The sequence below is a fragment of the Cololabis saira genome, chromosome 21 (genome assembly GCF_033807715.1).
Source record: "Cololabis saira isolate AMF1-May2022 chromosome 21, fColSai1.1, whole genome shotgun sequence".
NCBI lineage: Eukaryota > Metazoa > Chordata > Actinopteri > Beloniformes > Belonidae > Cololabis > Cololabis saira.
Window position 1 is genome coordinate 32,874,828 of NC_084607.1, and position 14,027 is coordinate 32,888,854.

A 14,027-nucleotide genomic window follows, 5' to 3' on the forward strand; every position below is an offset into this window, starting at 1 on the left:
ACCGGAGGTCTTGTTCCGCCCCCCATCCGGTTACCTTTCAGAATAAAGTTACAGTAACAACACAATATATTACACAGATGGGCTTTGTCACCTCTAACATCTGTTCACAGTGCACAGAGAACACCCCTGATAATTATATGCATGCTTTATGGTTTTGTACACTGGTATGGAGGTTCTGGACGGAGATTTGTGAGGATTTATCCACATGGATCAACTACAGAATTCCAGTGTGCCCCACGATATGTATATGTAAGGAGGGGAATTGAATGGAGGTACCAGCAGAGGGCGCTGGGGCGGCCATTTTAGGTCAGAACCGTGTTGTTTGTCTGAAGGTAGGAGGCTAATCCACTCTCTCTGTTCAATCCATGTCATTTAACTAAGTAAAATTAGCCATCCATGCTTTTGGTATGAAAAATAGTATTGTTGGGAAGTATATTGTTGTATTAGTGAGGTTATTTGTTATGGGTTGCGTATATTTTTAAGAATTTACTGCCAGATATGTGCCCATGTGGTGACTACGGTTGAAGATGACTGAATGGTTTATATGACTGCAGCAAATAAGCTATTTGTATGTGTTTTAAGGCAGTATAATATTAAGTTAAGTTACCACCACTGACTTTGCATTATTTTTACATGAAGTTCTGTTCATTCCTGAAATTGTTGCAATATTACTGTAAATAGTAACCGAGAACTGTGTTGTTTGTCTGAAGGTGATTCTAGATAAAACTACAACTGCTCTGTCGCACATCTCCTATGCCTGGTTCTTCATTTTCATCTCCTGACCATCACAACCAAAATAAATACACAACGCAGAGGCTGGTTCACGAGACAGAGGGTGGGACCATACCAGAGCAAGGACAACAATCCTTTGGGTTACATATATTAGGTCACCTGGGAGATATGCAAATGGAATCTAACTGGACACACCTGGTTCTCACTGCCTTATGTATCGCAAAGAAAATCATTCTAGTGAATTGGAAACAAAGTCAAGTTTATGTATTAACCACTTTAGGAAGGGTGGTGATCTCGTAGCTCTTGGGGTTGGGGTTTTGCTTGGGGGGCTGGGGTGCGGGCCTCTGGTGGCCCCTGGGGGGCGCTGGGTGGGGCCGTGGGACGGGGAGGGCCTTGGGGGCCTATGGGGGGGGGTTACCTCATGGCAGTGGGGGGGGTGGCTGGGGGGGGCTCGGGCAGGTGGCTGTGGCTAGGGCGTCTCCGGTTTTCCTGGGGGGGGGCTGGGCTGTGGGTGTGGGGGTCCCGCTCGAAGGGCCCAGCCCTGCCTGGGTGGGGGGTTGCTGTCTGCGCTGGGGGGGCATTGCTGCCTTGGTCCTCCGTCGCTGGGCGGGGGCCGCGTGCGCCTGCTTCAGTGGGGACTCCGTGACCTTTGGGGTGTCCGCCAGGGTGGCCCCGGGCGGGGGGGTGGGGGGTTGGGGCGTAGCCACACGGACACACACACACACACACACACACACACACACACACACACACACACACACACACACACACACACACACACACACACACACACACACACACACATATAGACAGATACACCGGCCCGTTCACCTGCATGCTTGCTCTGTGGTTTTGGGGGTTAGTTAATCGCAGTAGCTTAGCTCAGATTGTGATTGGGTCTCGGGACCTGGGACAGTTGCTGCTCGTGTTTCTGCCTGTTCCGTGCCTGTTTTGCGTCTTCTCTGGTTTTTTTTTTTGCAGATTACCAGTGCTTGACGTGCGCCTCCATGTGTGTTCTCACATCCTGGATTAGCAGCGGATGTCACCCCCCCCCCCCCCCCCATTTAAAATAGGTATTAGATGCCATAATAGGTCCCCTTTAAGTTTACCGTTAGCATAGCAACTTAAAACATACTGTATGTGTGACCCACCTAGAATGTAGTCACATTTTTGGGTTAGTTTGTTTATTTTATTTAGTGATTTTAATTTGTTTTTGGAGCTGCCACTGGTCAATTTATTTTTAGTAAATACGAGTTTTCGCTTGGACAGTAGGGGGCAGCATAGGATCATTTTTCCCTCACGAGTAAGAAGCTGTTAGCTACAGGCTGGAAGCCCCGTCCCTCATTCCGATGAGAGCAACCGGTCTGGAAACTGTCAGAGTATTAGAGTGTTTACGGTACTCTGCTTTACGGCTGTCGTAACGTAGCTGTTGATGTTTTACTCTAGTGGGTGTTACGGCAGTGGGAGGGGCTTTTACGTCAGTCACGTGTATGCTGTGGACATGAACCCGGGAGCTCCTAGATAAAGAAGTAACAACTTACCTGTGTGGACCTTCCGTGATTTATTACATGGTGTCAGAAGTGGCCAGTGGTTTTGCAAAGAGTGTAAGCCATGGCGAAGTTTAACCCACCGGAGAGTTTCAGCTTTGATAAACCGACGGAGTGGACCGACTGGAAAAGGCGGTTCGAGAGATATCGGACGGCTACGGAGCTCAACAAGAAGTCGGGTGAAGTACAAGTGTGTTCCCTGGTGTACGCAATGGGTGAAGCGGAAAATATTTTCAAGTCGTTTACTTTTACTGACCCAGGACACCAGAATAATTACAAAATAGTAATGGAGAAGTTCGACGAGTACTTTTTCCCACGGCGGAATGTAATCCATGAACGTGCTGTTTTCCACCAGCGTGTGCAGCGGCCTGGCGAGCCGGCAGAGACTTTCATCAGGGCTCTCTATGATTTATCAGAACACTGCGAGTTCGGGGAGAGTAGAGATGAAAATATTCGAGACCGAATCGTGGTGGGGATTCAAGATAAAGAGCAGTCTCGTAAGTTGCAGCTCATGGCGGATCTTACACTGGCGCAGACTATACAGTCTGTTCGCCAGTCAGAGACAGTGAACATGCAGATCAGTGCGCAGGCAGCAGAGGCCACGGCAGCCACGGCATCCGTACATGAGGTGCGGGGCGCGCGGAAGAAGAATATAAAATGGCAGCGCAACGCCAAGAGAGGGGGAAAGACGGAGCACGGGAGGAAGTGCAGCCGGTGTGGGAAAACGGAGCATAAGGATCCAGAGAGATGCCCCGCACGCAATTCAGCTTGCAACAAATGCGGCAGGAACGGACATTGGCAGAGCCAGTGCAAAACCAAAGCGGTGAGTGAAGTAACAGAGGCAGATGAGCAGAGTGAATACTTCCTGGGATCAGTGAATGCTAACGTGAGTGATGCGTGGACAGTGCAACTTCTTCTGGGTGCAACTCCTGTTAAGTTTAAGATCGATACTGGGGCTGATGCTAGTGTAATGTGTGAAGAGACTTTCAATATGCTCATTCCAGAGAGAGAACTGAAGCAGACTAGTGTATCTTTGACCAGCCCAGGGGGTCAATTAGACTGTAAAGGACAATTTCAAGTTAACACCACATACAAGAAGAACTCATACTCATTCCCAGTGTATGTTATTAGAGGAAAGTCTGTTAACAATTTACTCAGTAGATCCACTGCAGCTGAGATGGGCCTCGTGAAACGGATCGAGGAGGTCCATGGTGCCTTTGGAGAGCATGGCACGCTCAAGACGGAGCCTGTGAGGATACAGCTCAAGGACAACGCCACCCCGTACGCGGTGCAGACTGCGCGCAGGGTCCCAATACCGCTGACGTCCAAGGTCAGGGAGGAGCTGCGCCGCATGGAGAAGTACGGCATCATAGAGGAGGTAACCCAGCCAACCGATTGGTGCGCCCCCATGGTGCCCGTGCTCAAAAAGAACGGAAAGGTTCGTATATGTGTGGATCTTAAGAAACTAAATGAACAGGTAAAGAGAGAGAGATTCATCTTACCTACACCAGAGGAGATTACAGCGGAGCTGTGTGGAGCAACGGTGTTCTCCAGCCTTGATGCAGCCTCGGGGTTCTTCCAGATTCCTCTGCACAGTGAGAGTAGCCTACTCACCACATTCATTACGCCATTTGGCAGGTACTGTTTCCGGCGCTTACCGTTCGGGATAACGAGCGCCCCAGAAATTTTCCAAAGGAAAATGTCGGAGACACTTCAAGGCCTACAGGGCGTCTCAGTTTACATGGATGACATTGTTGTGTATGGGAAGGACATGGAAGAGCACGACCTCCATCTCCAGAAGGTCCTGGAGAGAGTCGAGTCTGCTGGGCTCAAGCTCAATAAGGAAAAGTGTAAGCTCAGACAAGAGCAGCTCAACTTCCTGGGCCAGGTGGTCGACGCCACAGGCGTGCGGCCGGATCCAGCAAAGGTGCGAGCAATCCGGGAGCTCGCTGCACCAGAGAACGTTCACGAGCTCAAACGTATCCTGGGCATGGTGAACTATCTCGGTAAATATGTGCCGAACCTGTCCACAGTGGGCCAGCCACTGTACGAGCTGCTCCGGTCCAAGACAGCTTGGACCTGGGGTCCAGCACAACACACAGCTTTTGAGAAGCTAAAAGAGCTACTGATGACATCGCCAGTGTTAGTGTTTTATGACGTCAACAGACCCACCGCTGTCTCAGCTGATGCAAGCAGCTATGGGCTCGGTGGCGTGCTGTTGCAGCTCCATGGACAAAACTGGAAACCAGTCGCATACTGCTCAAGGAGGCTGACCGACGCAGAGACCAGATACGCGCAGATCGAGAAAGAGTGCCTGGCGAGTGTCTGGGCCTGTGAACGGTTTGAAAAATACCTCTACGGCCTTGAGAGTTTTGAACTTGTGACAGACCACAAGCCCCTGGTCCCACTAATGAACAGTAAGGACCTAGACAACGTTCCATTAAGGTGCCAGAGACTTCTTATGCGGCTCATGCGCTTTAAGCCAGTGGCTGCGTATGCGCCGGGGAAGACCCTTGTTGTGGCAGACACACTGTCACGGAGCCCTCTGAGTCACACCGAGGACGGGAGAGACACACACTCTGAGGTTGAGTGCTACATTGCAGCAGTCATGGACAGCGTGCCAGCTACCCCACAAAAGATGGACAACATCCGAGCAGCTACTGCGGCTGATGAGAAGCTGCAGACAGTGATCAGGTACATCAGGTTCGGCTGGCCAGAACACGCATGCCAAGTACCAAGTAACATACGTGAGTACTTTTCTATGAGAGATGAACTTTCAGAGTATGGCGGGATGGTCGTGAGAGGAAGCCGCATCGTGATACCAGGGACGCTGAGGGCAGAAATCCTTGAGAGAATCCACGACGGACATCAAGGGCTCTCAAAGTGTCGGGACAGGGCAAACGCCGCTGTCTGGTGGCCCGGCATTTCCTCACAACTGAAACACAAGGTGTTGTCATGTCAGTCCTGCTGTGAGTTGAGAAGAGCACAGCAGAAGGAGCCGTTAATCTCTACTCCGCTCCCCGACAGACCATGGCAGCGCATAGCTCTGGACTTATGTGAGCATAATAAACAGAACTACTTAATCATCTCAGACTACTACTCGAGATATATCGAGATACTGCACATGAAAACTACAACAAGCGCTCATGTCTCTCTGAAGCTGAAAGCTATGTGCGCCCGCTACGGCATTCCAGATGTGGTCGTCAGCGACAACGGGCCGCAGTTCACAGGCACAGAGTTTCAAGACCTCGCCCGTGAGCTTGACTTTGAACACGTCACCTCAAGCCCACACAACGCACAAGGCAACGGTCACGCAGAGAGGGCGGTGCAGACCGCAAAGCGAATATTGAAACAGAACGACCCTCTCATCGCACTCATGTGCTACAGGTCAACACCATGCAGCACAACTGGAGCCAGCCCAGCTGAACTACTAATGGGCCGGAAGATTCGAACGACACTGCCTACCCTCGAGAGAAACCTGCAGCCCTCATGGCCCGACGGGCAGCGCATCAGGCAGAAGGACGAGGCAGAGAAGAAGAAGCAAGCCTTCTACTACAACCGACGCCATGGGGCCAGACCCCTACCCCCACTTCAGCCTGGTGGTAACGTCCTCACCAAGCTGGACCACCAGAAATCCTGGACAGCTCCTGCAGTTGTGACCGCTGAGAGTGTCACGCCACGCTCTTACATCATCCAGACGCAGCAGGGGGCAAGACTCAGGCGCAACCGGCGCCACCTGCAGGAGATGCCTGCTCCACAGCCGCCTGGAGGCGAAGCACCTGTCTTACCTGTTTGCACGGACATCAATCGACAGCAGGGGGACTCCAGTGTCAGCATGCATGCTGGTGCTGAAAATCTGTCACAGACCAGGTCTGGACGGATCTCTAAGCCAGTCATCAGACTGGACTTGTGAGTTAACATGTCCTCACACTCATGGCCTTTGGGGGGGAAGAAGGGAAAAGAGTTCCAGAGGTGGTAACCTTTAAACCACATAAAAGAGTTCCAGGTGGTAAAGCCACATAAAAAGAAAAAGAGTTCCAGAGAATGTTGTAAACTGATGTGTTTTAATATCAAAAGAGTTCAGGAATGCAAACTGTTATCTTATAGTGAAAAGTAATTTGATAATCGTTGATAATCTAAAGGTTTATTGAATATAAGTACTACAGAAGACAGACCAAGGGTTGAATGTCGTTTATTGATATTTAATGAAGAATGACATTGTTTACATTTCACAGGATGTTTGATGTGGTCCTGCTTATTGCTACAGAACAGCATTGTTCTTTACAGAATGTTTATCTGTTTACTTTATTGAGGAAAGTAGAACTAAAAAAGGGGAGATGTCAGAGTATTAGAGTGTTTACGGTACTCTGCTTTACGGCTGTCGTAACGTAGCTGTTGATGTTTTACTCTAGTGGGTGTTACGGCAGTGGGAGGGGCTTTTACGTCAGTCACGTGTATGCTGTGGACATGAACCCGGGAGCTCCTAGATAAAGAAGTAACAACTTACCTGTGTGGACCTTCCGTGATTTATTACAGAAACAACTGAAACTTTCTGTGTGCTTCTTTCTCCTGTTGAACAGGTTGGTTTTAGTGTACCAGTTCACTAAATGATATACACATGATTGTGATGATATTAAGTACACGTTTTGATGGTGGAGCCTAACTTTGAAGTGTTTGTAAAATCGGTTTTTGTTGGTAATCGAATTCAGTGCAGAACACAGTAGTTTGGCTGAGAGAATCGAGGCAAAATGGCGATGTCCATATACCATGCTTTTACAGGAATACTGACCCTGGGTTATACTCTTAAAAAAGCTCCCGGTTTCATATTTTGTTCGGTATTATATTTTGGTGAATTATATGTGTTTCTAAGATGTGTGACTAGTTATATTTTTGAATCTGGACATGGTTATGAAAAAGTACAGCTCTCAGTATTAATGACTTAATTAACATATACAGTAACTTAAAGGTGTTATTGCATTATTGAAAATAATATTGAAATTGAAATATATATTGAAAATAAGATGAGTAAAATTACTTAAAGGAGCATTGCAAAGTGCACTGATTTAGAGGTAAATAATACTAACGGGAGACAATGAATGAGGGTCTATTATAGTAATTTATTGTGTGTTTTGAAGTGATGGTATGTAACTGGGGTACTATGGAAAAGAATACGGGTCAAATACGCAGTATTGTAATGGTAAATAACTACAGTGATACAGTGATGGTTTATTGATGTGTTTTGGTGGAAAGAGAGTTGACAGAAAAGTAAAATACATTGAAATGATGATACCAGGAAACTAAGATTTATGGATTTATGATTTTTGTGAATAAATTCCGATGAGAGCAACCGGTCTGGAAACAACTGAAACTTTCTGTGTGCTTCTTTCTCCTGTTTAACAGACATTATTATCTGCATGCTTGTCCTTGCCACCTGGGACCTGCAACATATGCCAATAACGCTTTTTTCTTAATTTGGTCCCTTTTCAGAATTTGACATTGTAGTCACTGAAATCTAATGCTTTAGTGTCTGCTCAGTTGGTTTTGACTCAATATTAAAATGTAGTGCTAAATAAAGGGAATTGTTCAACAGAATGAGGGCATTACAAAACAGACTTCACTTATCTAGTGTGAATCAGCTGAATGAAATACAGATGTCATGGTGTCATTTTAGAATTATTTCAGGTCCAGAGGTAATTTAAATCCAGCATGAATAGTACATATGGGGATAAAAACCACATGAAAAACGCACTACTGTGTGACTCTTTTCTAATATTCTGACACTGATGTCTTGTTGTGAGTTTGCAGTGAGCAGGAAACTGAAATCTAGCAGGCAAACAAAGAACTTTTTTATTTAAATGTTTTTCTAGACACAGAACAATGAAACATAAACTGGTGAAAAATCAAATTTAAGACACATTTTTCAGTTGAAACTGAAAACAAAACTCTGGATTTCTTTTTTTCTCACAACAACATAACATGTCTAAATTGCTACCTTTAACTGAGCTCTCCGAGTAAAAGCTGCCTTACACTGATCACAGACAATTTTTTATCCAGTGTGAATACGCTGATGACGTCTTAGATCACATTGTTGGGTAAAAGCTGCCCCACACTGATCACATATGTACGGCTTCTCTCCAGTGTGAAAACGCTGATGACTCCTTAGATGACCTTGTCGGGTAAAAGCTGCCCCACACTGATCACATCTGTAAGGCTTATCTCCAGTGTGAATACGCTGATGACTCCTTAGATGACCTCGTCGGGTAAAAGCTGCCCCACACTGATCACATCTGTAAGGCTTCTCTCCAGTGTGAATACGCTGATGACTCCTTAGATGACCTTGTCGGGTAAAAGCTGCCCCACACTGATCACATCTGTAAGGCTTATCTCCAGTGTGAGTACGCTGATGACTCATTAGATCACCTTGTTTGGGAAAAGCTGCCTCACACTGATCACATCTGTAAGGCTTATCCCCAGTGTGAATACGCTGATGACTCATTAGATGACCTTGTTGGGTAAAAGCTGCCCCACACTGATCACATTTGTATGGTTTATCTCCAGTGTGAATACGTTGGTGCCTCTTTAGATTACCTGACGTGGTAAAAGCCACACTACACTGATCACATCTGTAAGGCGTATCCCCAGTGTGAATACGCTGATGACTCCTTAGATGACCTTGTTGGGTAAAAGCTGCCCCACACTGATCACATCTATAAGGCTTATCCTCAGTGTGAATACGCTGATGACTCCTTAGACTACCTTGTTGGTTAAAAGCCACACCACACTGATCACATTTGTACGGCTTTTCTCCAGTGTGGATACGCTGGTGACGCCTTAAAATAGTTGATGTGGTAAAAGCTGTCCCACACTGATCACAGCTGTACAGCTTCTCTTCAGTATGAATCCTCTTTCGGACCTTCAGACCTGGTGAAGTGGTGAGGACTTTCTGTAAGGAAAGAGAAAAAGACTTAGATCCTGTTGTTAGCTGACCTGACAAATCCTTTTTAAGTTCAAGTCAAGTGCTGTCTGTCATGTTCGCAGTGAATGAAGAGTTTTATGTCTGAGTGCTATGTTAAGCATGTTCTGTTATTAATGGCTCTTGACAGCCAGAAACATTCAGATAAAACCTCTCAATATCCCTTGAGATGACTGATGGTGTGTTTAATGCATTCTGTACAAACCCAAAATGTCATCAGTCAGCACTTCTTCTGCCCTGACCTTGTGTGTGCGGTACACAGTGTAGGCAGCGAGCTAAACACACTGCAATAAAGACCCTGACGCAATAGGGATAATTTAGGTATCTATAGTTAAGTACTTTAGAGAAACAGTAACAGAAACAGCAACACAGAAACAACAATAAATGTCAGGCACAGCAGTTACATTAGATAGATTAACACCAATTAACCAAAATTACCTTAATATGGACATTCTGACCATGCCATACCCATTTGACAACCATGTGCTAACTCATCATAAACCATGTAGTGACAATCGAACAAACATACCAATCAAAATGATCAGTGTACTGTATAGAAAAACATTTCAATATTACAACACTCACAGACTGTGCCAAATCAAAGGTGTAATCAGAAGGATGGTAGAGGATACAATTAGATTTTCCACTGCTTTGTCATCTGACTAAAGGCTGAATTATGGTTCTGTGTTAAATCAATGCAGAGCCTATGCTGTAGGGTACGCGGCTACGCGGGAGTCTCTCCGTAGCCTACGCCGTATCCTGATGTGCAACTCCCAAAAAATTTAACTATGCGTTGAGGCGACACAGACCCAACGCAGACCGAGAGGGCTATGATTGGTTTGCTTGGTAGCAACGCATTTCCGGTTCTGGTTCGTGAAGCAGTGGTGAACTTTCATCGCTCTTTTCTTCGTGTGTGTGCGATTTTCTTTTTTTTGGGTTGTTTTGGTTTTTTTGCACAATAGTTGTCCTTATCTCTTTGATTCACTGGGCGCGGTTACATGATGTTTTTTAATTCGGAATTAATCATTCCGAATTAAATAATTCCGAATTAAACTATTTTCCTTCGAGTTTACATGTAAATACTAATTCCGAATTTAGGTTTACATGGAAAACATGTTCGTTCGGCTTTATCCAATTCCGCTTAAGGTCTGGGGGTTGGGAAGGGTTCTGATTGGATAGGGGGGCAGCGGAAGTTACATAAACTGACAAGACATGGAATTTAACTCGTTTATTTTCGCTCATGCTACAGTAAATAGGTAATAGACAAATGACAGCTCTTATTAACATATATACAATTTTTAAAAAGTGAAAGGTACAGCAGTATGAGGTAGACATGATTATTGGAAGGTACATTGTTACAGCATATGATTGTGTTATTATTATTATTGTTATTATTGTTATTATTATTATTATTATTGCACGGTGATTGATTTATCTGATACTCTATGAGTGTTGAGAGTTCATCAGAGCAACAGCTTGGGGGAAGGAACTGTCTCTGTGTCTGGAGGTTTTAGCGCACGTCCAGAGGGTAGGAGTTCAAACAGACTGTGTCCTGGGTGTGAGGGGTCTGCAGAGATTCTACCTGTCTGTTTCCTGGTCCTGGACCGGTACAGGTCCTGGATAGATGGAAGGTTAGTCCCAGTTATCCTCTCTGCAGACCTGTTTGTCCGTTGCAGTCTCTGCCTGTCTAGTTTGGTGGCCGATCCGAACCAGACAGTGATGGATGTGCAGAGAACAGACTGAATGATGGCAGAGTAAAAGGTGATCAACAGCTGCTGTGGCAGGTTAAACTTCCTAAGCTGCCGCAGGAAGTACAACCTCTGCTGAACTTCTTCCAGACAGAGTTAATGTGGGTGGTCCACTTCAGGTCTCGGGAGATTGTGGATCCCAGGAACCTGAAGGAGTCTGTGGTGGAGACAGTGCTGTTGAGGATAGTGAGTGGGGGGAGTGGCGGTGGGTTTTTCCAAAAGTCCACTGCCATCTCCACAGTCTAGAGCGGGTTCAGCTCCAGGTGGTTCTGACTGCACCAGTGGACCAGCTGTTCCACCTCCTGTCTGTACGCGGACTCGTCACCCTCCCGGATCAGGCCAATGACGGTGGTGTCCTCCACAAACTTCAGGAGCTTCACAGAGGAGTCCCCTGAAGTGCAGTCTTGGGGTGTAGAGACACACCCCTGGGGGGCGCCAGTGCTGATGGTCCAGGTGCTGGATGTGATGCTCCCCAGCTTCACCTGCCGCCTCCTGTCACTCAGAAAGCTGGTGATCCACTGACAGGTGGAGGAAGGCACTGTGAGCTGGGTGAGCTTCTGGTGGAGGATTTCAGGAGCGATGGTGTTGAACGCCGAGCTGAAGTCCACGAACAGGATCCTCGCATACGTACCTGGGGTGTCGAGGTGACGCAGGATGTAGTGCAGTCCCATGTTGACTGCGTCATCCACCGACCTGTTTGCAAACTGCAGGGGTTCGAGCAGGGAGCCTGTGATATCCTTCAGGTGGCTCAACACCAGCCGCTCAAAGGATTTCATGACCACAGATGTCAGGGCGACTGGCCTATAGTCATTTAGTCCTGTAATGGTGATTTTCTTGGAGACTGGGATGATGGTGGAGCGTTTGAGGCATGAGGGCACCTCACACAGCTCCAGGGACCGGTTGAAGATTCGTGTAAAGGTGGGTGCCAGCTGCTCGGCCCAGGCTCTCAGGCAGGAGGGGGACACGCCATCTGGGCCTGGAGCCTTCCTGACCATCTGCCTCTGGAACAGCCGACACACCTCCTCCTCACAGATCTGAAGTGCAGGCAGGTTGTCAGATGGGGGAGGGGGGTAGACAGAGGTTGGCTGTGGTTAAGTGTGAATATGTGGGAAGCTGGGGGAGGTGTGGGGGGTGATGGTGGTGCAGCTGGGGGTGTGGGGGGTGATGGTGGTGTACAGAGTACTGTGCTGCTGGCCTGTTCGTCAAACCTGCAGTAAAAACTGTTCAGCTGGTTGGCGAGCCTGAGGGTGCCTGCAGGGCGTGGAGCTGTTCTTCTGACCCGTTGATGTTCTGCAGACCTCTCCACACAGAAGAGGGGTCAGAGTTGGCAGAGAGGTGACTCTCCAGTCTTTCTCCGTACCGCCTCTTTGCTCTCCTGATATCCCTCGTCAGAGTGTTCCTGGCCTGTTTGAAGAGGGCTCGATCACCGCTCCTGTAGGCCTCCTCCTTGGCTCGGTGCACCTTCCCGAGTTTCGGTGTGAACCAGGGCTTGTTGTTATTGTATGTGCAGAAGGTCTTAGTATGCACACACACGTCCTCACAAATACGCATGTAGGACGTCACAGTGTCCGTAAGTTCATGCAGGTCTGTGGTCACAGCTTCAAAAACACTCCAGTCCGTGCAGTCAAAGCAGGCCTGAAGCTTCAGCTTTTTTATTATTTTTATTTTCAAACAAAACACAAGACCGACACGGAGCCGACCAAAACACGAGCAAATCTCAAGATCTGATGACAGTCTGAGCTAAGCTACCGTGATTAACTAACCCCAAAACTATAGAGCAAGCATGCAGGTGAACACGCCAGTGTGTATGTCTATGTGTGTGTGTGCGTGTATGTATATGATCATGCGTGTGTGTGTGGGTGTGTGTGTGTGTGTGTGTGTGTGTGTGTGTGTGTGTGTGTGTGTGTGTGTGTGTGTGTACATGTCTTTGTGGCTATGTGTGTGTGTGTGTATGTGTGTGTGTATGTATATGTTTGTGTGGCTGTGTATGTGTTTGTATGTGTGTGTATACGTATGTGACTGAGTGGCTATGTGTGTGTGTGTGTGTGTGTGTGTGTGTGTGTGTGTGTGTGTGTGTGTGTGTATATGTATATGTATGTGTGGCTAAATGTGTGTATATGTCTATGTGGCTATGTGTATGTACTGTGTGTGTGTGTGTGTGTGTGTGTGTGTGTGTGTGTGTGTGTGTGTGCCAGGAGGCCCTCACCCTCCAGGCCAACGACCCCCACCCGGCGAGTGGCCAGCCTGCCCGGAGAGAGAGAGCCGCCCCGGCCGCCGACGCGGGCAGGTGCACCCGCCCCTACGAAAGTGGCCCTCCAAGACCAGAGGGGCGCCCCACCGCGGAGGCAGCGGGGGGGACCGGAGACGGGCCCGGAGAGAGGGAACCCCTCAACAGGGCGACACCCGCGCGGGCCCGACAACGGAGGGCCCCAGACCCAGGCATCCCATTCATTCATCCATTCATCTATCCGCTATCTATAATAATAATAATAATAATAGTAATAATAATAGTAATAATAATAATAATAATAATATAATATACTAACCATAATAATAATGATAACAATAATAATGATAATAATATAATAATAATATTAATAGCCATCTTTGTATGTAAAAATATCAATAAATTATTAATTTTGTTGTCCTGCCAATGGAGGCCCAAATCCTCCATGGGAGGACCCTTTCATACCGCATTCTCACCGACAAAGACGCACAATCACGCACTGTTTCCCCCTCCCCGGGGGGGTCCAGCACCGCCAGAAGGCACCCCAGGCTGCGCGGCGAGCCCCGCCAATCCCGGGCATCGCGACTCACCCATCCCAGGCCCGGCGAGGGAACGCGGGTGATGTGGGACCCCCTCCCGACCCTGGTGTTGAGTGCATGTGATTAATGCCATAAAAACATGGAGGGGGAGGACAGGGTATCAAGCTGACAATGACCCCCCCTCCCCCCCACTTTTTACCGTGAATGGGCAATGCAAACTACTTGATGACTGTATTTGCATATAAATGAGCCTGCTGAGCA

The 14,027-nt window shown here is 47.6% G+C and overlaps 2 protein-coding genes across 2 annotated transcripts in view; one reads left to right on the forward strand and one right to left on the reverse strand.

Annotated features, from left to right (window-relative positions):
• Positions 1–3,456: 3,456 nt before the first annotated feature.
• Positions 3,457–6,192, forward strand: LOC133421586 (uncharacterized protein K02A2.6-like). The gene has a single exon (XM_061711237.1). The coding sequence runs from the start codon at positions 3,457–3,459 to the stop codon at positions 6,190–6,192; it is 2,736 nt and encodes a 911-aa protein (XP_061567221.1).
• A 2,111-nt stretch (positions 6,193–8,303) lies between these two features.
• The window catches only part of LOC133422182 (zinc finger protein 501-like), an 86,508-nt gene continuing 80,784 nt past the window's right edge, over positions 8,304–14,027 (reverse strand). The window contains exon 2 of the mRNA XM_061712124.1: positions 8,304–9,222. Within this exon, the coding sequence (XP_061568108.1) occupies positions 8,326–9,222 (897 nt within the window). The 3' untranslated portion in view covers positions 8,304–8,325. The remainder of the gene's footprint in view (positions 9,223–14,027) is intronic.

Coding starts and splice junctions, on each gene's coding strand:
- LOC133421586 (XM_061711237.1), top strand. CDS start 3,457: ATGGGCCTCGTGAAACGGATCGAGGAGGTCCATGGTGCCTTTGGAGAG.